This window comes from Xenopus tropicalis, chromosome 2 (assembly GCF_000004195.4).
Source record: "Xenopus tropicalis strain Nigerian chromosome 2, UCB_Xtro_10.0, whole genome shotgun sequence".
NCBI classification, from domain to species: domain Eukaryota; kingdom Metazoa; phylum Chordata; class Amphibia; order Anura; family Pipidae; genus Xenopus; species Xenopus tropicalis.
In genome coordinates, this window is record NC_030678.2 from 13,988,565 (window position 1) to 14,014,750 (window position 26,186).

Sequence of the window (26,186 nt, forward strand, 5' to 3'; positions counted from 1 at the left end):
ACTCTTAATATCTTGGAATTTAAAAATTCATCAATTTTACTTCAACTTGTTTTTAAAGTTTACTTATCCTTTAACTGCAGTAAGGTCACAAACTCAAACGTTTATTAAACAGCCGCAATCACAAAGCCACATCCCTTTTCCTTAGAACGGAAGAAATAACATCTTCTCTGGAGCCTCAGTCACTATCACTGACATCTCGGCCTAAAGGCCCACTAACCCGACAACATCAAATGTAGCCTGAAATAAGAGCAAGCACATTGGCTCGTTTACTAAAGAGAACCGTTTATTGTGAAAAAACTGCCATGGTTGGAACAGGTAACAGACTGAATGCAACATTAGGATCAAGAAATTCTGGAACAAAGGATGAAGAGATGCAAGAACATTCCGGAAATAACCTAAGCTTTATGAAAGCCAATAGATACTTTAGATACTAAAGGGGAGCAGGCAGGGATTTTGATTCATGGAGATTTATGGACTTGGTAACAAGGGAGTGCAAATTACTGATGACTGTATGGAATTTTATGTTGTCCTTTATGTCACAGGACAAAGTGTAACACAGAGGGTCTCAGCTCCATCCCAACTTGGCCCTGTGGTTTAATCAAATGAGCAGAACTGTAGCCAATATGGCCACCAATGCACTGGGTTGATTTAGTTGTTTGGCTCCTTGACAAATTACAGTGTATGTTCAGCTTTAGTTAAACTGGGAGCCTTTACTGAGACTTTTGCATATGTTAAGTAGTGTAATTGCCATGGTAAAGAATATATATTTATGAATTGGGGCTATGCTGATAGTAGTTATATCTCATTTATTTCCCTTAGCCCAGGGCTGTCCTCCTGGAGGATCAAAACTGAATGTGGCCCCCACAAAATTTTATAACCCCCATGATTGACCTAGGGCTTCACCTACTTCTTTGTTATCCGTATTTTTACATGCATACATATAGGTGGTGTTGCTACATTGCTTGCCTCTATTAAGACTTTCCACCAAAGCCTCACTAACATTGTGCTGCTGCACTGCTGAGTCCGTATGCAGAAGGCACTTCCATGTAGGCAATAAGACTGGAATAAGACGATAAAAGGGGGAAATAAATGAATAATAAACTCAACTTATCAACAGGAACAAAGTCAATGTACATGTAGTCAAACAAGTAAAATATCTGAAAGTATTGGAATGTGTATTGAATGAGCCAAATGGGGAAAACTGCCCCTACAGGTACCTGGCAAAAGACTGACTGCGTGTATGGGCCATACCACCTAAATGCTATTCTCTAATGTATGCATACAGACTCAGGGAGCCTACTCGGCAACAGCATAGCACTCAGCATATAGCGGATAGGTCTGTTAGGCAGGCTCAGAAACAGCACAAAACATCATCTTCTTAGCAGGCAGCCATCTTGAACATCAGGTTCTTGAACACAAAAGGGTTTTTACAGCAGTTGAAGATTGTCAGTTCACACATAAACCTCGGGCACTGATAAAGCTCTGTGGGAAAAAAGCAGAGAGGATAAGTGAATACTGGGGAACATTTTCTATATATAATGAACTGAAGGAGGCAGAAATGGTATATACATGGAAATGCAGAGCAGCCCTAAGAGGGTCCTAGGGCAAGTTACCCAGTAGAGAGAATCCATACTGAAGGACTAGTCAATAAGCAGGTGATTCTGCAATCAAGCATGGGGGGGGGGGGGGGTGAAGGGCTCCTCTAAAGTGCCAAAAACAAAGCAAGTGAAGAAACGTATGCAAAAGGAATGTCTTTTAAAGTTGGTAACTTCCTACCATACAAGTCAATATGGAAGGTCTGTAGGATCTCTTACCAGCATCTATTTGGTATACTCCAGCTCAGCTTGCCATCCGGTCCTAGTTTAACTGCACCACTAGCCACGAGCTGCAGTGCTGCCGGGAAGGCTCTGTGTTCTGCCTTCTTAACCCTTTCTGACAAGCTCTCCTCTGTGTCACCCAGCTCTACGGGAACAGCCTCCTGGAAGACTATAGCCCCAGCATCTACTTCCTCCTGCAAAATACAAGCTTGAATGAGAGTACAGAAGCACAATATGGAGCACATACTGTCATGGCGTTATCCCGACACCCACTTGGGGAAGCAAAAGATGGACACTTACAGCTACAAAGTGAACTGTGCATCCTGTGAGCCTCACACCGGCTTCCAGTACCAGCTTATGTGCGTTGGCTCCTTTAAACGAGGGCAGCAAAGATGGGTGGACATTTAGAATCTTCCCTACAGGGAAAAAAAAAAAAAGGGTTAAACCATTACACAATGATTTTTTTTAAAGCTTTATAACAGCTGCAACTGGTACATAATAATAATAATACCAATAATAATAACTGGGTAACACGAGCACCATCTAACTGCTATGGTTTCCCACACGGAGTAAACGGAGCACATTATAACATTCCCCTGTACTCGCAGGATAAATGTATTTCTTTATTAAACCTACCCTCCCACTTTCTGACAAAGGGTCCGGATAAAATTCTCATGAATCCCGCCAGGCAGACAAACTGAATGGAATACTCCTGAAGGACTTTATCAACGGCGTTGTCAAACTCAATGCGGTTGCAGTACTGTTTGTGGTCTAAGACCTGGAACAAGAAGCAAATATCAAATTATTTGTAGGTAAAGCCGCTACCCTGTGAAGTTATTTCAAAAAATAATTTCCCCTTTAGAATCACTAATGCAATGAGCAGCAGCACAACTTACCACCGTAGGGATCCCGGCGCTCTCTGCTTTCTTCAGTCCCCCGGCCCCGGCTTTGTTGGAGATGACGAGGGCTATGTAAGCTGCACTATTTGGTGACTTAGTGCTTGCTATTAAGGCCTCCATATTCGTCCCTTTTAAACAAGGAGCATTAGCGTTAATTGACTCGTTGCTCTATGTTCCTGGGTCACAGTGGCCATATTACTACATATAACCCATTATTGCATAAGAAACTATCCTACTGAAGCATCCCAATGTAAATCTAGATTCTAATAAAAAGGAGACACTAAGAACTAAAGAATATTCCTGTTGCAGGTCTTTTAAGGTCTCTATAAAGGCCTTTCTTGATCTGTTGCTAACTCCCTGCTAAAGCCCAGGCTAAAATCCTCCCACTTTCATACAGGAAATAATTCCTACCTGTCCCAGAGATGAGGACAGCCACTCGCACTTTGTCTTTGTTTGCTGCCCCCTGCAGGCTGGAGGGCTGTTCCGGCACATAATGCTTCACCTCAGAGTCGGTTCTGGTAAAAGCCTCCGTTAGGTTTTTGATTTCAACACTGCAAGAGTCTTTCACAAGGCAAGGGATATTCAGTTATGTGTTTGTGTACTTAAAGTGTCACACAGCGCTATACAATAGACAAAGAAGAAGGGGCAAAGGGATATTATAAAGACTGGAAATACTTAGCCTTCTATACCTATACCAGCTTCCCTATGCTCTAAGTGACATTCTAGGAGGCATATTTATTATAGAACGTAAGCCAACATCACTGCCCTGCCCATAGCAACCAATTAGATCATTCCTTTTGTTTTCTAGCATGTAGGTGACCATTTAATTCTAATTGCTAATTGGTTGCTATTGGCAACATCGCTGGTGATTCTGGCTTACACACTATAATAAATATGCCCCTTGGTGTTCATGCTGAACTTGATAACATACCTTTGGCACGTGGGATCACTGCTCCGATGATCCAGGCCTCCTCTTCTCTCTGCACATCTCTCAGGACCTGTCTGGCCAATTGTTTCCCCACTATTAGGACTGCACCTATCCCACAGTTGAATGTCCGGGTCATTTCTTCCTCTGACAGGTTTCCCTCTTTCTGCAGCCAGGAGAAGATCCCTGGAATCTTCCAACAACTTGCATCTGAAAGGCAAGGAGCAACTGAATCACTTTGAACCAATTTTTCTTACCAGGTTCTAGAAGGTGCTTTATGACAAGCAAATATCTGTAATAATAATGATGATAATCTACAATCTCAATATGGTGCCTAATATTTGCCACTGAATAAAACTGACTGATTATCGTCATTAAGTGGTAGCAGTATTGTCGTTCCTTACCCAGTGAGACCCCAACGGATGATGGAAGGACACGAGGGATATTTTCCAGTAGGCCTCCTCCAGTGATATGCGCATAGGCCTTCACGCTCCCGGATTTCAGCACAGCTAGGAGCGTCTTACTGTAAATTTTTGTTGGAGTGAGCAGAGTCTCTCCTGAAAGGGAGGCGAGAGGTAAGATCATATGGACTGCGGCACAATGGAGGCACATAGATGGGGACCAATAAAACACAGCAAATATGCGCAGGGAATACCTTGTAGCTATAGAGTCTGATTAAGGAGGGACCCTCCTACCCAAGGCACAGAGAACATTACCCATTAATATAAAGGCACGGGGCTTACTTCCTATAGAAGAGGAACACAACCAACACAACAAGTCCCCTTGTAACGTGCTGGCATTAGGGCTCTTACCGAGAGTCTGCTCGCCACAGCCTGCTGGTGCTGGGTGGGAGAAATCTAGGGATGACTTCTCTAGAACCTTCCTCACAAGGCTGAAGCCATTGCTGTGAACTCCAGAGGAGGCAATTCCTATAACCAAGTCGCCGGCTTGTATCGAGTCCAACTGGGGGAGCATCCGGCCTCTTTCCACGGCCCCCACAGCGAACCCAGCTAGGTCATACTCTCCTGGAGAATACATTCCCGGCATCTCAGCCGTTTCACCCCCTGCCATGTACACAAGCAGAGAGATAAATATAAAACCGGAAAACAGATTTAGAATTCATAACAATCTTTTTTGCCTAATATACCCATCACTGTAATATGTTCCTTCAAAAAGTATGAACAAATACCATTTGTATATGCTGAAATCCAGCTGCAAAACAGTTCTTCTCTTTCTGCATCATTTTAAATCCTGGCAGGGGAGGAGGGACTAAAACATTGATGTTACAAATTGTAACAAAATTCTCCACAGCTTACAGACAGCATGCAGGAACTACATAACCCACAATGCATTGCACTGTGATGTTCCTTTCCTTATTGACTTCACGTGTGCAGCAGGGAATTGTGGGATTGGGAGGATGCAGGCTGAAGGCAGGCTGAAGGCAGGCGACTACTGTTACATTTTATTTGAGTCACAAAGTAGCCAGCCAGATCAGCAGGGGAACAGGGGGCGGGGCTTAGGAAACTGCTACAAACCATATTATTACATTAAACATCATGAAAAAGCTGCATATTTTAATTGATTTATATTGCAAAGTTGCTTGAAATCATGTTTACTTTTCAAAAAGCTTAAGTTGTTTTTGGGTGGCGTTCCCCTTACCTAGGAGGGCGCAACCAGCCTTTTTGCACGCTGCGGCTATTCCAGAAACGACAGATTGAGCCACTGCCACATCTAGGGACCCACATGCGAAATAATCCAGGAAAAACAGCGGCTCTGCCCCCTGCGCCAGAATATCATTGACACACATGGCTACCAGGTCCTGCCCAATGGTGTCGTGCTTATTGCAGGCCTGTGCAATCTGCCAAAAATGAGACTAAAAATCAGATCATGGGAGAGATTTGTTTTTGAACTATGGGAAAATCTAATCTATTAATACACAGTCACCCAGATATTAAATAGGACACTATATGATAATATATGACTATATTATTTCACATGAACTCATGAAGACTGGGCTGAGCTTGCCTTCCATCAATGATAAACCCATCTGCAAGGTTTTCTAATGGGTGTTTAATGGGAATTAATGGAGCACACAAGCACAGGAAGGCCCAGGTTCCCAGAAGCTCCATAGTTGCCTGCACTCTCAGGTAGAGCCATACATACAAACTGTGCAGTTATCCCAAAGCATTGCTTAGCATAGGGAATAGGTTTGCTATGAACAGACTGATAGCAAACTGCAGCTATGCCTGTAGAATATTATAAACGTATGAAGATTATAACACAATGGGAGGGCAAAGGAGGGTGATAAGGAACATTGTGGCCAGACAGGTAGCAGTGAACAGAAGCCTACACTGAGCCTTTAGCACCCTTATAAAAACTTGGGTGGAACCAAAGCAAGAGGGGAATATTTATATATTTACATCTTAATAACAAGAGTGCAAAGGGATAGTTAAAAATGAAAGTATTAATCTCCTAGTTTGGCCATACACTGACTGCGATGATCCAGCAATGCTTTCAAAACTGCCACCCAACTGGCATTCACACAGAAATTGACAGATCTGGCAATAGGTTTTTATAATGTATAACCTGCAGCTCCTTCAGCACCAGTTCACAGGGCCTGTGTGCCCAGATGATCTCATTAAGACCTTGGTCTAAGTGTAAGAACTGACCAGCATGTAGCCCTCTCTATGTAATGCAGCACCAGGGACCAGACAAGGCTATGAAACTGCTATGGCTTTGGGACAAGGTCACCTTACTCTGTATAAGAAGCAGGATATTACAGGCGAGGTTATATCATTTAGCCCCAGTGACTGGCCTGCAATATGGAGACTTTTCCCAGAAGCACCAACTTTATTTCTAGCTTATTCACTAGATTTTATTTCTGGAGGTGCACATGTAAATCTGGCCTTACCTTCAGTTTTGTGCCAACGCCATCAGTCCCAGAAACCAAGATAGGATCAACGTACCCAGCAGCCTTCAGATCAAACAGGCCAGCAAACCCTCCGAGTTCTGCGTTGCATCCTGCCAGGCGGACATATTGTAACAGTTACCCAAGCACAGCACATATTACTAAAAAAATATCCCCCTGGCAAAGCATTGCCATCTTCACACACACAGAGCATTTGGTGTTGTCAGGATATATTTGGTGTTGAAACAGGGATATATGCCTTTGTGCAGGGCATTACATACACTGTAACACATAGAAGGGGCAGAGCTCAAAAGCTGCAGACCAAATACTAAAAGCTTGAACCAAATAGGCAGGGTTAGGCAACTAACCCAAGGGCCTTCAATTAGGACACCAAAACCTGACCCTTGCATCAGTTCCAGACTCAGTTTGCAGCCTTCGCTAAAGCACAACGTGATCATAAGTAAACTCCAGTACAGATAATACAAAACATGATTTCTCCCCAACCACTTTTATCTGACTGACCCTTGGGCAGGGTTTAGCCCACAAGCAGATCAGGCGAGGGTTGGGTATTAGTAGCTAAAGTAAAGTTTTTTTCAGCTAACAATGTTGGATGACTCCTACAAGGTCATTGATTAATACATGTACCATTCCATTGATGCCTTCCGAGCAATGTAACAGAATAAAGGTCCCTATACACGGATCGATTCTAGCTGCCGATATCGGTCCCTTATTAGACTGATTCGGCAGCTAATCGGCCCGTGTATGGGAACTACTGACGGGCCTGCCCGACCGAAATCTGGCCTGAAATCGGGCAGATATCAATCAGGCAGGTTAAAAAATCTAGTCGGATCGGGGACCGCATTGGCTTGTTGATGCGGTCACCGAACCAACTTTGCCTATGCACGTCGTTCTAATTAGCCTGGATTCTCCCGATATCGCCCACCCGTAGGTGGGGGATATCGGGAGATGTATGGGCATCTTTAGGGAGGAAAAACAACATAACTTTTTTTTATATGGATCCCATAGTTACAGTTATGAAATGTTCTCCAGCAGTGAGTGATTACCCACCTACTATGACCAAGGCAGGACACCAATAATTAGGAGACTTACCTGGTCTGGCAGTGGCTGCAGCCAATGGTTTAATTGCTTTCACTAAACTGTTACCAGCTTCTATATCCACACCACTATCCTTGTATGTCAGGGACCTGGCAGGATAAAGAGGGGAGCATTGTAAGAATGAGGGTGCTGTGAACCCACCCCATGAATAAGACTGATGCAGTGTTCTGAAATGGAAAATAAAAAGATTTCTAGATCTCTATATCAGAGTTATTTAATGTGAAGTAAAGCAGGGGAACTCCCATATCTGATATGCATAGATCATATTAGAGATAGAATGTGATTTAGATATAATGTGACCTAAAAGGCAGATCACTGCTCTACAAAGTCTGAAGCAGAACCTGCGATTAGCAAGGGGTACATTTGCAGCCCAGTGCTGAACCCCAAAGTCGACTGGGAAGAAAACATGCAGAAATCCTATAGCTACATCCCTACAGCAGTGACCAAGCAACTACCTACACATGACTTTGTCACCCCTATTTATTGGTGAGGAATTACATTTGCAGTACTGGGCCTGGTATGACACATCTTCCATGTTATAAACACAGGGGAATAGTACTCTATATAATCATTGCTGGCACTTGGGGGTAGAGATTACACAAGCAGGTGAGTGATATGAAGGATTCAAGGAATTCAGACCTTCCTACTATGCTTGAGACCTACCAAGATCACATACCTAGTAAAGGACATGTAAGCAAGTCTCTAAGTTCTAGTAACCCCAAGAAACCTAATGGCAAGTAACATTAACTGGTTTGCTCTTTGAAAGCATACATCTGATTGGTTAGTAAATGCTGCTGGACCTAACTTTACCCCTATTATTGCATAGTCTTGTTACAGCTTGACGGCAACCACTAGAGATGGGAATTGACTGAAATATGACCAATTCTAGGGCAGGGAATAAAGAGAAGCAAAACAGTCCTGTTCAGTGGCTTCACCTGGCACCAGCAGACTCCATTGAGTGTGTGTGTGTGGGGAGGCCTGGGAAAAAAGGGGTTCCCAGTAAGGGAACTGCCTGTGCCAGTGTTGCTGAAACTTGCATTAGCGGGAAAGGGGCAGTTGGGCAGGTAATGTGGTAACACAATGCAGAGTTGGGGGTGGGGGGGGCAGAAACTGTCATTTACACCACTGGCCCAGCCAAATCACTAGTTCTACAGCTGACTGGTACTGTGTGTTTCCCGACTATGACAAATCCCCCCATTAAAGAGTAATAACCCACGGAGCAAGTTAGTTGCCCGCAATAGATCTCTGCTATCATGCGCGACTAACTGCTCCTAAAAGGCTTTCAAGATATTGACCTTTAATTGAAATTAAGACACATTACACATTTTTTTAGCAAATCAATTTTTTTTTGGTTACAAAGAAATCGTCTTATACACAGCAGGGTGAAAATATGTAACAGACACGAGAGTTGCTGAGACTGAATGACTCAAGGTTACAGCAAATCACACACAGTTCCAGTAACAGGAGACAAAATAAAACAATTATGGGACATTTATCAGCACAGTAAATATAGGAGCCAGTCACAACAATAAGGAAATTACTTTTGGCCTGATTATGGATTGTCATCATTTATCCAAAAACACAAATACCACGACGTGCATTAGATAAGTAACCCATACAATCAGGACATAGTGCCATTTATCTAATGGGGTTTTATAAAAAGACGTCCTCTATTAGGATTTTAACTATTGTTATTTTGTCTCATATTGGGGTTAACATAACCTACAGCTTACTGCAACATGAAAGCTAAATTTGTACAATTAAGAAATGTAAGAGAGTAGAAAGTGTATGTATAGGTATGGGATCCATTATCCAGAAGCCTGTTATCCAGAAAGCACCAGAGAGATGGCAAATAATTCTAATTATTCCTTTCTCCAACTTCCAACTTATAAATTAAAACAATCCTATTGGGTTAATTTAATGTTGCAATCATTTTTAATATATTTAAGGTATGGGGATCCATATTACAAAAATATTCTTTATCCAGAAAACTCCAGTTTGACAGCATTCTGCATAACAGGTCCCATACCTGTACTTGGTTTATGGGCTTGGTGGGTTCTGTGTGCTTTAATTCATTCTATTTAACCTGGTCCAGTTGTATTTCAGACCCAAAGGCTACACAGTTCATGCTACAGACAGTCCTCAGATCAAGTGTTCCGATACACACCTGGATTGATTAAGGTAAGCAATAGCCCGGAAGCCAATGTCCTTTCTATACACAGCTCCTTGAAACTGTATCGCTGCCACCCCCTTGTTAGCCTGGTCTAGAGCCGATACAAGATCCTTCTTGATTGATGTGACAGTTAGAACTCTCCCTCCACTGGTCACCACTTTTCCATCCTTGAGGGCGGTGCCTGCATGGAACACTTCCAGACCCAGCTCTCCAGCCTTTTGGAACCCTGCAGGAAATACACAGATTATTCATCTAATTTCCAAAGAAATTGTAATGTTTAGAACCGGACCTTAACCCCCACAGGTGATAAAAGGGACTACGTTTGCACAGGAGCAATAAGCCATAGCAACCAAAAGTATGTTTGCTTTTAAACAGGTGACCAGTTGATTGGTTGCTGTGGGTTACTGCTCCTGGGCAAACTTAGTGCCTTTTATTTTGTAACCCCAGAAAGAGAGAAGGATATGCAGGGGTTATGTAATAAAAGGCACCAAGTTTGCCCAGGAGCAGCATCCCAAAGAAACCAATCTACAGGAAGTATTTACTGGTCACCTATTTAAAAGCAAACATCTTATTGGCTACTGCTCCTGGGAAAACTTACTGCCTTTTAATACATATGACGGGGACAGAGTGCAGCACCAAAATGCTCTCTGGTAGGTCACAGCCTTCCCCTATGGTACAAGACAAGACAGGGAAAAAGAGGTAGCAGGGGGCTGAATAGATTCCCAGCATTGCCAAGTACTGTACCTTCTTCACCAATCACTGTTTAACATGCGTTCTATGGAGCATAAGGAGCAACCCTAAATTATCTTTTGCACCTTCTAATGCGCTTATAGGGTTGTTACAATAACATGCACAGTCAGTATCTGATTAGATAATTAGTATCTACAGCTCAGTTCAGAATGGAACATAATAAATGTTGTAATGGCTTTTTATTAGTTACAATAAGAGTCAGGCCCTGACTGCCAATCTGTGGGTTCTGGCAAACGCCAGAGGGGCTGCTGTAAGATGCCATAGACACTCACTATTTAATGGGCCTGTGGGGGGGCTGTTTGGGCCTCTGTGTACTTAAAATGCATTGGCCTATTTTGTATCCCAGCCCAGAGCTGACAGACGACACTTATCTAAGACTCACCAGTGATCTCCAACCCCTTGGCATAGTTAGAGGGATAGCCTCCACTGGCCATAACAACTGTAACAGCTGCGTGGTTTTCTAGCCACACTGGCATACAACTGGCCAGTTTGCCATCAATAGTGGCCACAATAACATCATAAAGGTCACTCTGTAGGAGTGGGAGAATCACCTGAATTAAAAAAGAAAAAAAAGAAAAAATTAGAACATGAATAAAGTAATACTGGCAAGAAACAGGAACACAGGAAGAGGCTCCTTATCAGAGAGCACAGTGGGTAATGGATGGAGGGGGGTTAAGGATCTGGCTTCCATATATATTGAGAGACCAGCAAGGAGAGGCTGGATAGGCTCTCCTGATTGTACACATTGTAAATACTTAAAAGAAATAGAACTGTTTAATAATTACCTGGCATTCTGGGTCTCCAAATCTGCAGTTAAACTCAAGTACCTTGGGGCCATCCATAGTGAGCATCAGGCCGGCATAGAGCACACCTGGAAAGAATAAATAATCCCAGTGCTGTCATACTGCTTGCAAACTGGCAATTGTATTATACTGTAAGGATAATAAGGGATATCATCTGTGTGTAACTACTTGTTTCCTATCACACTTTCACTATCACTTCCAGATTGTCAACAAATGAGTTCCCATTTATACCAAGGGCTAATAATATCTTATTGTCAAGGGAAGCAGTATGCATTTAAACAGGAAAAACCTGTTGATGTTATATATAATCGTTGGCCAATTCATTTTGCAGAAAATGTACATATAAGCACTGCCTACTTAACAAGCAATCAGCATTTCTTTATAAACTCCATGACAGCCAATTGCAACTCATGGCACTATTTCAGTTGCACAAACACTTACCGACATACGGTGCACCATCCTGACGGATTCCATTAACGGTTTTCAACAAGACAGTGTCTTGGATTTTCTCCAGAAAATCTTTTGTAATCTAAAAGATAAATATTCTTGTTGTACGGTATTGGTGTAAGCAGAGAAAGGCGTTTGTGGGTCCCAAACTGTGGGGCTAGCCTCCATGGTGGGATCCAATACAGGACGAGGCCTCAGCCTGCAGTAGGATATTAAGTCCTATAAGTAGAGCCTTAAGGAAAACTGGGATGAGTGCTTATTTCCTCTTTGAGGGCTGGACAGAACAACAAACTGACCAATGAGTATAACATCATTTACCACTTACCTGCGGAGCTGGACAATAGGCTCCCATTCCACCCGTGTTAGGGCCAAGGTCACCATCCAACAGTCTTTTATGATCTTGAGCTGGTGGCATTGGAGCAACTGTGACTCCATCTGTGAAACACAAACACTGCAAAAGAAAAACAATATCCCATTGTATCAAGAAAAGTATAAAAGACGGAGGGAACTATATTGCATAATGAAAGAACATATAATTCTAAGCAGTGCAGGGTGGCATTCTTATACATATTTAATATAATTATAAGGCACAGGCACAGCCTGCAGAGCTAAACTCTACAGACCTATCATAGTTCTCTTTTACCAACTGCCCTCACATTGCCGTAACCCAGTGCATATTTAAACAACAATAATATAAGAGAAGCCCTGGCTGGGGCATAAATGGAAGCTGCCTTTTTCATTAGCTGATAAGTGAAAAGTGCAGAAAAAACAACCTAAACAGAATACATATCAGCACAAATGACAAAAACCATCAACCTACAGAGACTTCTTCCCCTTCCAGCAGCTCTTCCACAACCACTGTGTCTCCAGCTTCTCCAAATGCCTTGTCCTGTGATGGAGAATACAAAGGAATTGGGTTTATGGGCAATTGCACATTTATTGAACAGCATGTGTCACCATCTCTCGATTGTGCTTTTACTCTGCTTAGATCTGACTAACAAACTGTATTTTCACACTCTCCTCTGCTGGCTAACTTAATTTTCTGCCAACTTTACCAAACTGAACAACATGTGGTGCTGTTGTTCCATATTCATTATCTTATCTAGTTTACAAAAATACATTGTAAAGTACAAAACTGCAGTGACTAGGACATAGAAAATTCCCAGCAGGCTGTGACCTTCACAATATCACCAATGCTGGCACCAGTGATTGGCCTTAGAATAGTGACCAATAGTTGTTCCCCTTTGAGTATGATGTAGAGAGTAAAATTCTGAGACAATTTTCAATTGGCCTTCATTTCTTTATTATTTTTAGTTTAATTATTTCACTTTTTGTTTAGCAGCTCTCCAGTTTGAAGTTTAGGCGGCTATCTGGTTGCTTGAGTTCAAATTACCTTAGTAACCAGGGAGCGGTCTAAATGAGAGATTGGTATATAAATAGGAAGGGGCCTGGATATAAAAATTAGTTATAAAGATTAACAATAACACTGTAGCCTCACAGAGCAATAGTTTTTGGCTGCTGGGGTCATTTGAAAGCTGCAATGAGTTGGAAGAAGGCGGCAAATAATTTAAAAACTATAAAAAAAAAAAAAAAAATACTGAAGAGCAAATAAAAAGTTGCTTAGAATTGGCCATTCTATAACATGCTACAAGTTAACTTAAAATTACTGAAGTCCAATCCCACATCGTTCCAATGGCGTTTTTGGAATGTTGCGAGTTGCAGGTCCAATGGGTACAGGCCATATTCCCATTGGCCTATTATATAACTCACCTGCATGATCTCATTCACAGCTTTGCAAGCCTCTTCCTTACTGCTGGCCACAATCACTCCCTTGCCCGCTGCCAAGCCACTCGCTTTGACTACCAATGCAGGGAAATCAGCACTACAAAGACAAGATATGAGATGTATTAAATACATCAGAAGTGTGTAGATTAGAAGCTAGACCACTTTAGGAGCAGACAATAGTTGATGGCCTTAGTTTCATAGTGAGAAACCTGGTTCCTTTTTAATTTAATAGAACAAAAGCCCCTTCTGACTGTATGAAGGAAAAAACTGAGCAGCCATTGCCTTTTGCATGCTATGGCCCAGTAGGCAAAATCTGCTCACATCTTCTCTTTATAGATGAGGAATGGCTTCCAATACACATCCATGACCCAAGCACAAACACACAGTTTTGCAAAGGCACCAAGCTTACCATTATTAGCAGTAATTTGAAACTTATTATATACATGCTATGCTCTGAACAGTTTGGGCACCCTCACAGAACACAGTTATCCATAATGTACCTCATAATAAAGCTGCAGGCTTCCTTGGGGTCAGTGAATGATTTCCAGCGGGCAGTTGGGATGTTGTGTCGGTCCATAAATTCTTTGGAAAAACTCTTACTGGCCTCAAGCTGTGCCGCCTTGGCTGTAGGACCGAAACACCTCACTCCGGCTGCAGTCAAATCATCGATAATCCCTGGGGAGAGAGAGAAACAAAGGGGATGAAGGCTTAAATTACTCTCCGAAGGGTGAAGGTGATAATTTGGGCATGTAATTTACCTGCTGCAAGAGGAGCTTCTGGACCAACAACCACTAGGCCAACATGGTTATCTTTGCAGAACTGGGCGAGCTTGGCATGGTCACTGACTGGGGCAGCTGTAACGGAAGAGAAAAAAGAATCAGAAAGCTCCGCAATCAGCAAGTTATTTTAACATGATGCCCACTGATTGAGAACCGACTCCTGTCTGAACATACGGCAATATGAACAAAGTCACTTTAATCTCTAATGCAACAGAACTAACTGTCCCCTCTAGGCAGGGCACTCACCCCAAATCTCCCCCTAACTGGCCTTCAGGCTGGGCCCCCTTAGCCCATAACAAGGTTACAGATATATAGAAACATTGGGGTAACAGTCACCCTGCTATAGTTCCAGGGGTACCCAGGGCACAAATAAGCACTCACCCCAAATCTCCCTCTAACTGGCCTTCAGGCTGGGCCCCCTTAGCCCATAACAAGGTTACAGATATATAGAAACATTGGGGTAACAGCCATTCAACAAAAGTTGTCTCCAGTTGCACTAATAGCTTATCAAATAGGTACTACTTGCTATCCCTCAGCACCCATCCTTCCTGCCCCCTCCCCATAGAAAGCTCTGCTTAGGGCTGCACATTATAAATGTCGGTGCAGTCGGAACTGGTGTCACAAGACAACTTATGAATGAACTTGTGATCAGCACTTCGGGCTCCTGACATGGACCCAATTGCCAATGAGGATGCACGGTAATTGGTGAATATTACTAAGGAAGTGGCAGTAGGAGGACTAAGGGTGTGAGTGAGAGCAAAAGCTCACTACAGATAAAGTCATTGTTCTTATGGAATTTCTAATTCAAAAGAAAACACATCTGCGTTCGGTTTCCAGCTACAATTAACTAACCTAAAATTAGGTGCTCTCCACATGATCAGAATTTGTATTTATGTTTGATGTATAAACACTCTCCTGTGGAATATGTGGCACATGATAAATATTATGGTTATTAATAGTATTATCATTGCAAATGGATGAACAGGGATACAATTACTGAGCTGTCTAATCAGACAGCAGGGTTGGACTGGGGTGTCCAAGGCCCGCCAGAAGTGTGACTTTAAGGGGCCCTTGGTGTGATCTGAAGGGCTCTCCTCCCAAGCTAACTATAAAGTTATCTGCCCTTTTATGGGGCCCTACAGTTGGGACTAACTAACTGATATCTGGCCAACAATCGGGCAGGTTAATTTTTCCACTGGACTGAGGAACACATTGGCTCATTAACTTTGTCCTCTCCCCTATGGCCTGTATCTCTGTCATTATGATCCAATTAAGCCCGATATTGCCCACATCAGGAAAAAGATCTGCTCGTTTTGAAACCTTGCTAAACAAGATCAGCCAGCTTTAGGCAGAGGTTGCATTTGACATCCATAATGCTACAAATGGCTACAGTCAGGGCAACAAAAAGAGCTCAGCCGCTTTACTTCTGCTTGCCCCGTGCCAGTGTTTAGTGGGACTCCATGTCCAGTTCTGCTGCATGTAGGGAAACTGAATGAATGAATAAATAAATACCAGCAGTTCTGGTGAGGATTTGGAAAGCAATGCCACCAAATACTAAATGCATCATGACTGCAGGCAATAATTACAGCTGCACGGAGCACTCAACATGCAGCCCCAGCCAAAAACGTTGGTCTGCTCCTATTGGTACCCTATATAATCTTTATCATAATCAGGGGGCTAATTACTATTACAGTAAACAGAAACAGATTTTACATCTATATCCAGCAACTAACGATTAGGTATTATGCAGTAACATGGGTAAAATTTCCAGTAACCAATAAGCAGTTAGTTTGCACCTGCCGAGTGCTTCAGAATAAAGAAATATAAAATAATGTCGTTACCAGAGGGGCAAACCCTGCCCAAGTTACTTCCTAACCACAAGGCTATTTATACCAGTGACATTAAAGTCTCCATTAGAAATAGGAGTCATGATCAGTAGTGCGGCCAGGCCTGTTTCTTGCAGGATGGCAAGGCAACCTTAATTTCTTTCTGTACTAGGGCTCTTACTACTCATTGGGGGGAATTCACAAAAGTGATGATATTAAGACAAAATAAAAGTGGAGATAGATTTGTTGGATTTACCACCTAATTCACAAACCTATGTCTCCACTTTTGGGAATTTGTCTTTTAAACAGACAGTTTTCAGATTTTTCAGTCATTTTACCGACATATTTTTATGAATTTGCCTTTGGCTCTTGGTAAATCTGTCAGTGCCATTAAATCCAGTCCCAATTTTGGGAATTTGATTAGGATATATGGAAAGAATTTACACTGGGGAGCTGATAGGAGAGTAATGGAGATATTCTCTGAGCCGTATAATAGTGCCCAGCTGGTATAGAATACAGGAGATTACAGCTGTGAGCACTATCTGTTATCCCCTGCTGGTATATGGTACAGGAGATTCAGCCTACTTCTATGCATTATCAGTAACTCTTCAGCCAGTATATAGTTCAGCAGGGGGGTACACTAACCATTTAGCTGTTTTGTCTAGACAACGGGCCCAGTATTGAGTATGTTGCAGACTACACTGATTTCCAACGCTGCTTACTATAGCAATTACATTTCCAAATAACTTTTAAAGCACTAATCATTTTTAATAAATTCACATTGGAAAGTTGCTTGGAATTATGTTTTCTTTTATTAAGCAAAAATTATTTGTCGGGGTTGACACGTCCTTTACAAATATATTAGAAGACCTCCTTTTTAGAGTGCCACCTTGAATTACTTAGCATGGCCATATCTTCCCTCCCCCAGTTATACTATACTACACTAGCTCATACTGTGCTAATTAAACATAATGCTTTATTCTTTTTGCATGATGGCACGTGGAAAACTGAGCAGCATTTTCACCCAGAGATCTCAATATGACCCTTAAGCTAACTACATTATTCAGCATCTTTTGTAACCCTAAAGTTAAAGACATTGAGGCTCACTTATCAGCTTTCTCAGAGAATGTTGATAAATGGAGGATTCATCCCCCTAGTTATATAGGTGTTGGTGCAAGGGGCAGGCTTTAACCCTGAATGTTTCATTCAGTCGGTTAGGATAGGCCAACCGCCAATATGACGCTGACAAGAGGACGAAAGAAACATCCTACAAGCGGGAGGAGCAAGCGTAGCCGAGTGGTCAAGACACCCGCCTTAAGCCAGCCAGCCAGTAGTTCTAATCCCCCCATAGCTAGAAATATGTCTCACCACAGGTTACGCCCTTGTGACCACTGGACAGAAGTCACTTAACCTCCCTATGTCCCGGTGACCGCTTGGCCCAGAAATGGGCTGCTGCGGTTGTAGTTATGACTTTTTCACTGACTACATTTCCATTTCCCCACAAATCCTCTTTTTTTGCACTTTCAAGGGCAGCTCACAATTTATGATACAGGTATGGGACCTGTTATCCAGAATGCTCAGGACCTGGTGTTTTCCAGATAAGGGGTCTTTCTGTAATTTGGATCTCCATACCTTGAGTCAACTAAAAATAATTTAAACATTAATGAAACCCAATAGGATTATTTTGCCTCCAATATGGATTAATGATATCTTAGTTGGTGTCAAGTACAAACTCACTGTTTTATTGATACAGAGAAAAAGGAAATTATTTAAAAAAAATTAGAATTATTTGCTTATAATGGAGTCTATGGGAGATAGCCTTCAGGTAATTTGGAACTTTCTGGAGAATGAGTTTCCGGATAATGGATCCCATACCCGTAACAACTATCAAACTTCCCACCATAAGCATGCCTGCTTGCCCCTGTCACGGTGAGTGGAATCGTGCCGTCTATGGCAGCTGAAAGCAACTGTCATGGGAAAAAATACGTTTCTTATCACTGGCAATAAGAAGCCGATTGATAAGTGAGCTGAGCTACAGCACAGGGACAATGGGGATTATAATGGCCGCCAAAATCAGCAAGTGCATTTTAGGGTTATTTTTGGGAATTTCATTAGGATATATGGAAATAATCATAGAACAGAATCTACACTGGGGAGCTGATAGGAGAGTAATGGAGATATTCTCTGAGCCGTATAATAATAGTTCCCAGCTGGTATGTAATACAGGAGATATCCTGTGAGCACTATCTGTTATCCCCTGCTGGTATCTGGTACAGGAGATTCCCCCCCTTCTTCTATGCATTATCAGTAACTCTTCAGCCACTATATAGTTCAGTAGGGGGTACACTAACCATTTAGCCGTTTTGTCTAGAGAACAACCCCAGAATTGAGTATGTTCAGACTACACTGATTCCCAAGCAGACTCATGTATCTAAACTGATTACTAATGAACTCTGAGCATTGAATTGCCCTTGTGTCTATACAAAAGGAACAATAAAGTGGTCAGGTTCCATTCATTGTTGTATAGGTTGTTTATTTTATAAACAAGTAAAACACTGATTAAAAAAAAAGTTTAATTTATATTTTATATATAAAAAGTTTTTACCTCACATTTGCATGATTATGCTAGTTTTAGCTTAATGAATGAATAACATTTTGAGCGAGTATATTGTATACATTTTTATTTAGAGGAAAAGTAAAGTCTGCCAGGCAAATTTTTAGTTTTAGCAGCCCCCATAGCATGTCCAGAACTACAGAGACAGCATTGGCCCCCACCTTTAGCTGTGTCCCTTCTGTTCCCAGCAGCCACATGGTGATCAGCAAACAGTACATGCACACTGGCACCCAAACTGGGATATTGGGGTACAGGGTTGGACTGGCCCAACAGGGCACTGGATAAAAACCCAGTGGGCCCTAGTCCTGTTGGGCCCCTTTTCGCCGGGCATGTTGGTGTGTGGGCCGGATTGCTGCTGCCCAGTAATGAGTAGGGGCTAGAGAAGACGGTATTTAGACCCTTACATCTTGTTACAGAAGTGGAACTGCACAGAAATAAAGAAAACATTAGAAAGCCCAGCTTGTCCTGAAAAAAATGATGATGAAATGACAAATAGCAAATGAAATGCAAAATCCTGCTGGTAAAATCCTTATTCCAAGGCTCCTGTAGCTGTGGGACTGGGTTTGATGGCAACGACAGATTTACTAAGAGCAAATTCATAAAAAAATGGAAAACGATAAAATCTGAAAACGGTCTGTTTTAAAGACAAATTCACAAAAGTGGAGATAGAGATTTGTGAATTAGGTGGAAAATCCGACAAATCTATCTCCACTTTTATTTTGTCTCAATATCAGCACTTTTGAGAATTCCCCCCCATTGTGTTGGTTCAGAACTGGTTTTACTTCCAGAACTGTAACCAACAACCCCAGTACAAGAAGAATGAGTAATATTTCTCCCTGTCCATCAACTTAGCATTATAGAAGAGCTTGTCATTTAATCATATAGTTAAAAGTGCAAAGAAACATGTATATGTCACCAGATGTTCATGAACTACAATTCCCAACAACCCAGCATCTGCCAAGTAGGCGGAGCTAGTGATGCAACGGGGGTGCTTTAAAGGAACAGTAACACCAAAACATGAAAGGGTACAATATAATGTACTGTTGCCCTGCACTGGTACAACTGGGGTGTTTGCTTCAGGAACCCTACTACAGTTTATATTGATAAGCTGCTCTGTAGCCCCGAGGGCAGCCATTCCTGCACTGGTACAACTGTGGTGTTTGCTTCAGGAACCCTACTATAGTTTATATAAATACCCCGCTGTGTAGCCCCGGGGGCAGCCATTCCTGCACTGGTACAGCTGGGGTGTTTGCTACAGAAACCCTACTATAGTTTATATAAATAACCCGCTGTGTAGCCCCGGGGGCAGCCATTCCTGCACTGGTACAGCTGGGGTGTTTGCTACAGAAACCCTACTATAGTTTATATAAATACCCCGCTGTGTAGCCCCGGGGGCAGCCATTCCTGCACTGGTACAGCTGGGGTGTTTGCTACAGAAACCCTACTATAGTTTATATAAATACCCCGCTGTGTAGCCCCGGGGGCAGCCATTCCTGCACTGGTACAACTGGGGTGTTTGCTACAGAAACCCTACTATAGTTTATATAGATACACTGCTGTGTAGCCCCGGGGGCAGCCATTCCTGCACTGGTACAGCTGGGGTGTTTGCTACAGAAACCCTACTATAGTTTATATAAATACCCTGCTCTGTAGCCCCGAGAGCAGCCATTCCTGCACTGGTACAGCTGGGGTGTTTGCTACAGGAACCCTACTATAGTTTATATAAATACCCCGCTGTGTAGCCCCGGGGGCAGCCGTTCCTGCACTGGTACATCTGGGGTGTTTGCTACAGGAACCCTACTATAGTTTATATAAATACCCCACTGTGTAGCCCCGGGGGCAGCCATTCCTGCACTGGTACAGCTGGGGTGTTTGCTACAGGAACCCTACTATAGTTTATGTAAATACCCTGCTGTGTAGCCCCGGGGGGCAGCCATTCCTGCACTGGTACAGCTGGGGTGTTTGCTACAGAAACCCTACTATAGTTATATAAATACCCCGCTGTGTAGCCCCGGGGGCAGCCATTCCTGCACTGGTACAGCTGGGGTGTTTGCTACAGAAACCCTACTATAGTTTATATAAATACCCCGCTGTGTAGCCCCGGGGGCAGCCATTCCTGCACTGGTACAGCTGGGGTGTTTGCTACAGAAACCCTACTATAGTTTATATAAATACCCCGCTGTGTAGCCCCAGGGGCAGCCATTCCTGCACTGGTACAGCTGGGGTGTTTGCTACAGAAACCCTACTATAGTTTATATAAATACCCTGCTGTGTAGCCCCGGGGGCAGCCATTCCTGCACTGGTACAACTGGGGTGTTTGCTACAGAAACCCTACTATAGTTTATATAAATACCCCGCTGTGTAGCCCCGGGGGCAGCCATTCCTGCACTGGTACAACTGGGGTGTTTGCTTCAGGAACCCTACTATAGTTTATATAAATACCCCGCTGTGTAGCCCCGGGGGCAGCCATTCCTGCACTGGTACAACTGGGGTGTTTGCTTCAGGAACCCTACTATAGGTTATATAAATAAGCTGCTCTGTAGCCAGGGGGCAGCCATTCAAGCTGGAAAAAATGAGGAAAAGGCATAGGTTATATAGCAGATAACAGATAAAACACAATTGTATCCTACAGGCTTTATCCGTTAGATGATATATAACCTATGCCATTTCTGCTTTTGAATGGCTGCCCACATGGCTACACACCAGGGTTTTTATTTAAACTCTAGTAGTGTTTCAGAAGCAAACACACAACTTTTACCAGTGCAGGTCAACTGTACATTATAGTTTAATTTCTTTAATATATTTAGATTTTTTTTTGTTGTTACTGTTCCTAGAGATTCTCTATATTCCCACTCACCTGTGTTGGAGATCTTGCCGTGTCCCACAGTGCCAGCATTCCCCGGTGCCACGAGCACTTGTTTCACATGGACCGACTGTGCCAGCTTCCAAGCCAAAGCATGTTCCCTGCCCCCGCTGCCAATCACTAGGACTGTTTCTGCCATGTCTGTGAGAACAGGGGCACAAATCATTAACATGGATAAATACGAGGTGCTTGTATCACATTATATAGAAAGAAAAAATATTATCCACACATCCGTCATAAGCAGAACTCCAAGTGTTTGAGGCTGGCATGGGGGAACCACCCCTCCAGCCGCTAAAAGGAAATTGCTCTGTGAGGCTACAATGTTATTGTTACTATTTTTCATCTTTCTATTCAGTTCTCTCCCATTCCAGTCTCTCATTCGAACCACTGACTGGTTGCTAGGATTAATTGGACCCTAGCATCCACATAAATTAACAAAAAGCAAGATCATTCAAAAACCACAAAAGATTATTTGCAAATTTCGTCCATGTCTGCACCAAACTAAAAGATTACGTAAAGTTGACCTATCTTAAAGACTCTCTTTTGGAGCACTCGCCCAGCACCTGATCTGGGAACTGGCACTTATATTGTAGTGTCACCCACTGTGACCTACAGCACTTACATTTGCCTATTTGTGTCTGTAAGTTACCCTCCCATATAGATTGTAAGCTCTACGGGGCAGGGACCTCCATCCTCTTGTGTCTTTGACTCTTATCTTATTGCAACTGTATCTTTTATTTGTGTTTATTGTAATACTTTGTATTTATCTATTATCTTAATAACCCCCCGTTTGTATTAATGTATCCTACTGTACAGCGCTGCGTATATAAGTAGCACTTTATAAATAAAGATATACATACATACATCCCTTTAAAATACATGAGGCCTGGCCAGAGAGGGGCGTCAGTGATTAGTCACACAGGGGGTAACTAACATATTGCCCCCCCAGTTATTTGGGGTTTGGTTCAGTGTAAGTGCAGTTAGTGCCCCTGGGGTTTCTTTGGATCAGGGGTACAGCAAATACCCCCTAGGAGCAGCTAGTAACATTACTTCATTACTCTGCTGGGGAAACCTTGTGTAGTGATGGAAATGGCACAGCACCCAGGCACCCAAGCACCCAGGCACCCTGAGGGAACCGGAATTTCACTTTATTCTGCTGCCAAAGAACATCTACACGCCCTGGGCCTGTTATACCTTGCTGGCTTAAACACCAACTATCTGCCACATTATTATTATAACGATGCTAGCAAGCTTAAACCCCAATCCCTATATGGTATTCAATGTAATACAAAGAATAAAGAATTACAATCTAATTGAGTCTATAGAAACAAGGGCTGTAAGACGCAGCTGCTCTACAGATAGACTACAACTCCCAATATCCCCTGCGAGTCTAACCAAATACACTTAACGTGTTCTAATCAGGAACTGGGCAGTGGGTACATGGCAAGCTCTGCCTTCATATAGATAGAGTTATGTGACTGCATTAAGTGTATTAGTTTCCCTGCTGTTCCTCCCCCGGAGCCCTACCTGGTACCCGGGAGCCTCCCGCAATCAGATCCGTATAAATGCGGCACACACGTGTGTTCTGTGGCGACTGAAACAACCCAATCCCTTGCCCAGCAGCCCCGGCCTACATACACGGAGCGGCGCCCTCTGCTGGCCGGCTGACCGCTCCCACACACTCTTCTACCTCAGCGCAATCAAACTTCTAGTTCTGTAGCGACTGAAACCACAACGTAGCCGCTAGCTGACGTCACAAAACGTGAAGACGTAGTGACGTCTCCATACGTATCATTCGGCGCCTTCTTCAAATGGCTGTATAAATCAGAGGGGGGCATCAGTATTTAAATGTCTCAATGTGGGGGGTACAGTGTGTGGTGAGATGAGCTGGGCTAGGGTTATGTCTGGGGGTTGTATTTGGCTCCAGAGCAGTGTGTAGGGAAACTAGACCTATCTATCAAATTTGAATGGGTTGTGGCAGCAGGTGAGGTGTATAGTTATTGATGGGGGGGGGAGGTGTGTAAGTAAGGCATTATTTATGTACCTTAGGTATGTGTATGCCTTGCAGTGTTTGTGTCCCTAGTTGTATAGGTTGTATACTTGACTGTGGGAAAGTGAGGCAGCATGTGTCACCCCAAGGTATGTTTGTGTCTTTGGGGGTGAGGTTAGGGCAATGAGGGGGGTAGGTTGGGTCAGTCTGTGTGTGCCTCCAAGGTATGTGTTTCATTGTGGGTACTCATGCTGGCAGAAAAATGTTGCAAGTCCCAAGCACAAAGTGCCTACATGCTTTGCATTAAAGGGCTTACTTTTCCACCATGCAGCAAGTTGTATGGGCCCCCAACCCCCTAGGCAACGAGCCAAGGGTGCACCCACTTACCTGATTGTCAAAGGAACTGACATCCACTGCCCACCCACTCACTTCCTGCTGCATAGGCTCTGCCATCCTGGGACCCTCCTGCATAGGCTCTGCCATCCTGGGACCCTCCTGCATAGGCTCTGCCATCCTGGGACCCTGCTGCATAGGCTCTGCCATCCTGGGACCCTCCTGCATAGGCTCTGCCATCCTGGGACCCTCCTGCATAGGCTCTGCCATCCTGGGACCCTCCTGCATAGGCTCTGCCATCCTGGGACCCTCCTGCATAGGCTCTGCCATCCTGGGACCCTCCTGCATAGGCTCTGCCATCCTGGGACCCTGCTGCATAGGCTCTGCCATCCTGGGACCCTGCTGCATAGGCTCTGCCATCCTGGGACCCTCCTGCATAGGCTCTGCCATCCTGGGACCCTCCTGCATAGGCTCTGCCATCCTGGGACCCTCCTGCATAGGCTCTGCCATCCTGGGACCCTCCTGCATAGGCTCTGCCATCCTGGGACCCTCCTGCATAGGCTCTGCCATCCTGGGACCCTGCTGCATAGGCTCTGCCATCCTGGGACCCTCCTGCATGCAGAAACAGTGCCCTTTCTTTACACATGTATACATGCACTTACACACACACTACACATTTTACTAAAGTTAGTAGTTTTTTTTTTTTTTTTTTTTTTTTGCTTTTTCTGCTTTTCTGACTTTTCAAAAATATATGGTTTCCTGGGGAAAACCTAATGTTCCAGGATTTATGGCTTTAGAATCTAAAGTATGCTGTATTCTGGATTTGGAAAGCTTGGGTTCTCCGGAAAAAAACAATACATAGTTTTCCTACCTAAACGTAATACCCCCCCCCCATAAATGCCCCTAAAATGAGAGAGCACAGAATGTTTACAAAACAACACAAACAATCCATATACATTTGCACAAGCATCCAGACGCATACATACCATACACACTATATGCATTGATATTCCCTATGCCTAAATGCATATGTAGCTCATACTCTGTATCCATTTTTTTAGATGCATATGCAGTAGTCATATTCACTTGCTTATTTCTATTCCCTGTCGTTGTCATAAGCCTTTAATTCTCATACGACTTTATTTCTTTTCTTTGCCATTGTATGGTCTTTTGCTTATTTATTTCCCCTTTTGGTCAATGTGCCATTCAGTACATCACACCCTGCGCTACATCAATGGGAACATTCCAAACCATTACTAGTCCTTTTTGCACAGGAATGGTGTCAAAACACCAAAAACCGCTGCATGGCCCAAATGCCTTAGGAATGCCACACACCATCATCCCCTAGATCAGTTTGCTTGCTCCATCTTCAGCATTAAAATATATATATATATAATATATCTCTCTACACGGATAGTTGGAATCTCCGCTTAGGTCTCCTACACACAGACGTTTTATTATGCAGTTCCTTTCAGTTGATCTTTCATGGGTTCCACCACAATAAACCACAGACTGTTGTTATCAATGAGGTTTCACTCGCTCTACCGCAGGGAAGTGTGAAACCCAGGTAGAACACAACTTGATCTATCTATCTGTTGGAGCTCCCTATAGATTCTGTCAGAGTTTGAAATGAGGGGTAGGCGTGTCCTAACGGTCCCTGCCAGAAGCACAGTAGGAGGGGGAGAGCCAATCACAGCCCTGCAGTCACACAAGCACAGACAGGCTTCAGTTCCCTATCAGGTCAGCCTAGCTGTTGATTGGTTCCTATCCGACAGTGCAGTGTACTGAGGGCCGCCGGCTCCCCAGCTCATCCAGAGAATTCAGCCAGCAGGAAGTGAAACGGATGGGCGGGGCTAGTGGGGTTTTGGGCAAATTTCTCAATAAATCAGTCCGAAACTTTTTTAGCACAATCCTTCTATAGCTAGAGGAGTACAATTCCCTGGTACATTGTTCATTTTTATAAGATATGTCTCCTTTAATGAAACGCTTAAGTCAGTGTAGGACTGGGCAGAAGGGATGACTTTGACACAGTTGGCCAGCTTGAAGTATATTGCAATATATGGACAAACAATCTTAGTAGCTTAAAGCACAGAATGTCTTAATGTCCTATATATACTGATAATGGGTGAGTGCAGAGGATCTCTAATTGTTGTTTGGA

The 26,186-nt window shown here is 43.3% G+C and overlaps 1 protein-coding gene across 2 annotated transcripts; it reads right to left on the reverse strand.

Moving 5' to 3' along the window:
• Positions 1-262: 262 nt before the first annotated feature.
• gart (phosphoribosylglycinamide formyltransferase, phosphoribosylglycinamide synthetase, phosphoribosylaminoimidazole synthetase) lies at positions 263-23,459 on the reverse strand. 2 transcript variants are annotated; one of them, XM_031896562.1, is made up of 23 exons: positions 23,344-23,459; positions 21,700-21,846; positions 14,382-14,477; positions 14,124-14,298; positions 13,609-13,720; positions 12,659-12,727; positions 12,164-12,289; positions 11,833-11,920; positions 11,374-11,459; positions 10,971-11,139; positions 9,833-10,064; positions 7,660-7,754; positions 6,553-6,662; positions 5,301-5,499; positions 4,454-4,705; positions 4,046-4,198; positions 3,648-3,851; positions 3,128-3,277; positions 2,714-2,844; positions 2,454-2,595; positions 2,118-2,233; positions 1,815-2,011; positions 263-1,482 (listed from the first exon to the last, which is right to left on the reverse strand). In XM_031896562.1, coding segments are annotated over exons 2-23 (3,048 nt in total). In that variant the 5' UTR covers positions 21,845-21,846; positions 23,344-23,459; the 3' UTR covers positions 263-1,481. The 2 variants fall into 2 exon arrangements, with proteins under 2 accessions (XP_031752422.1, XP_012813454.1); XM_012958000.3 differs by having other exon boundaries at positions 23,233-23,459.
• Between the last annotated feature and the right edge of the window lie 2,727 nt (positions 23,460-26,186).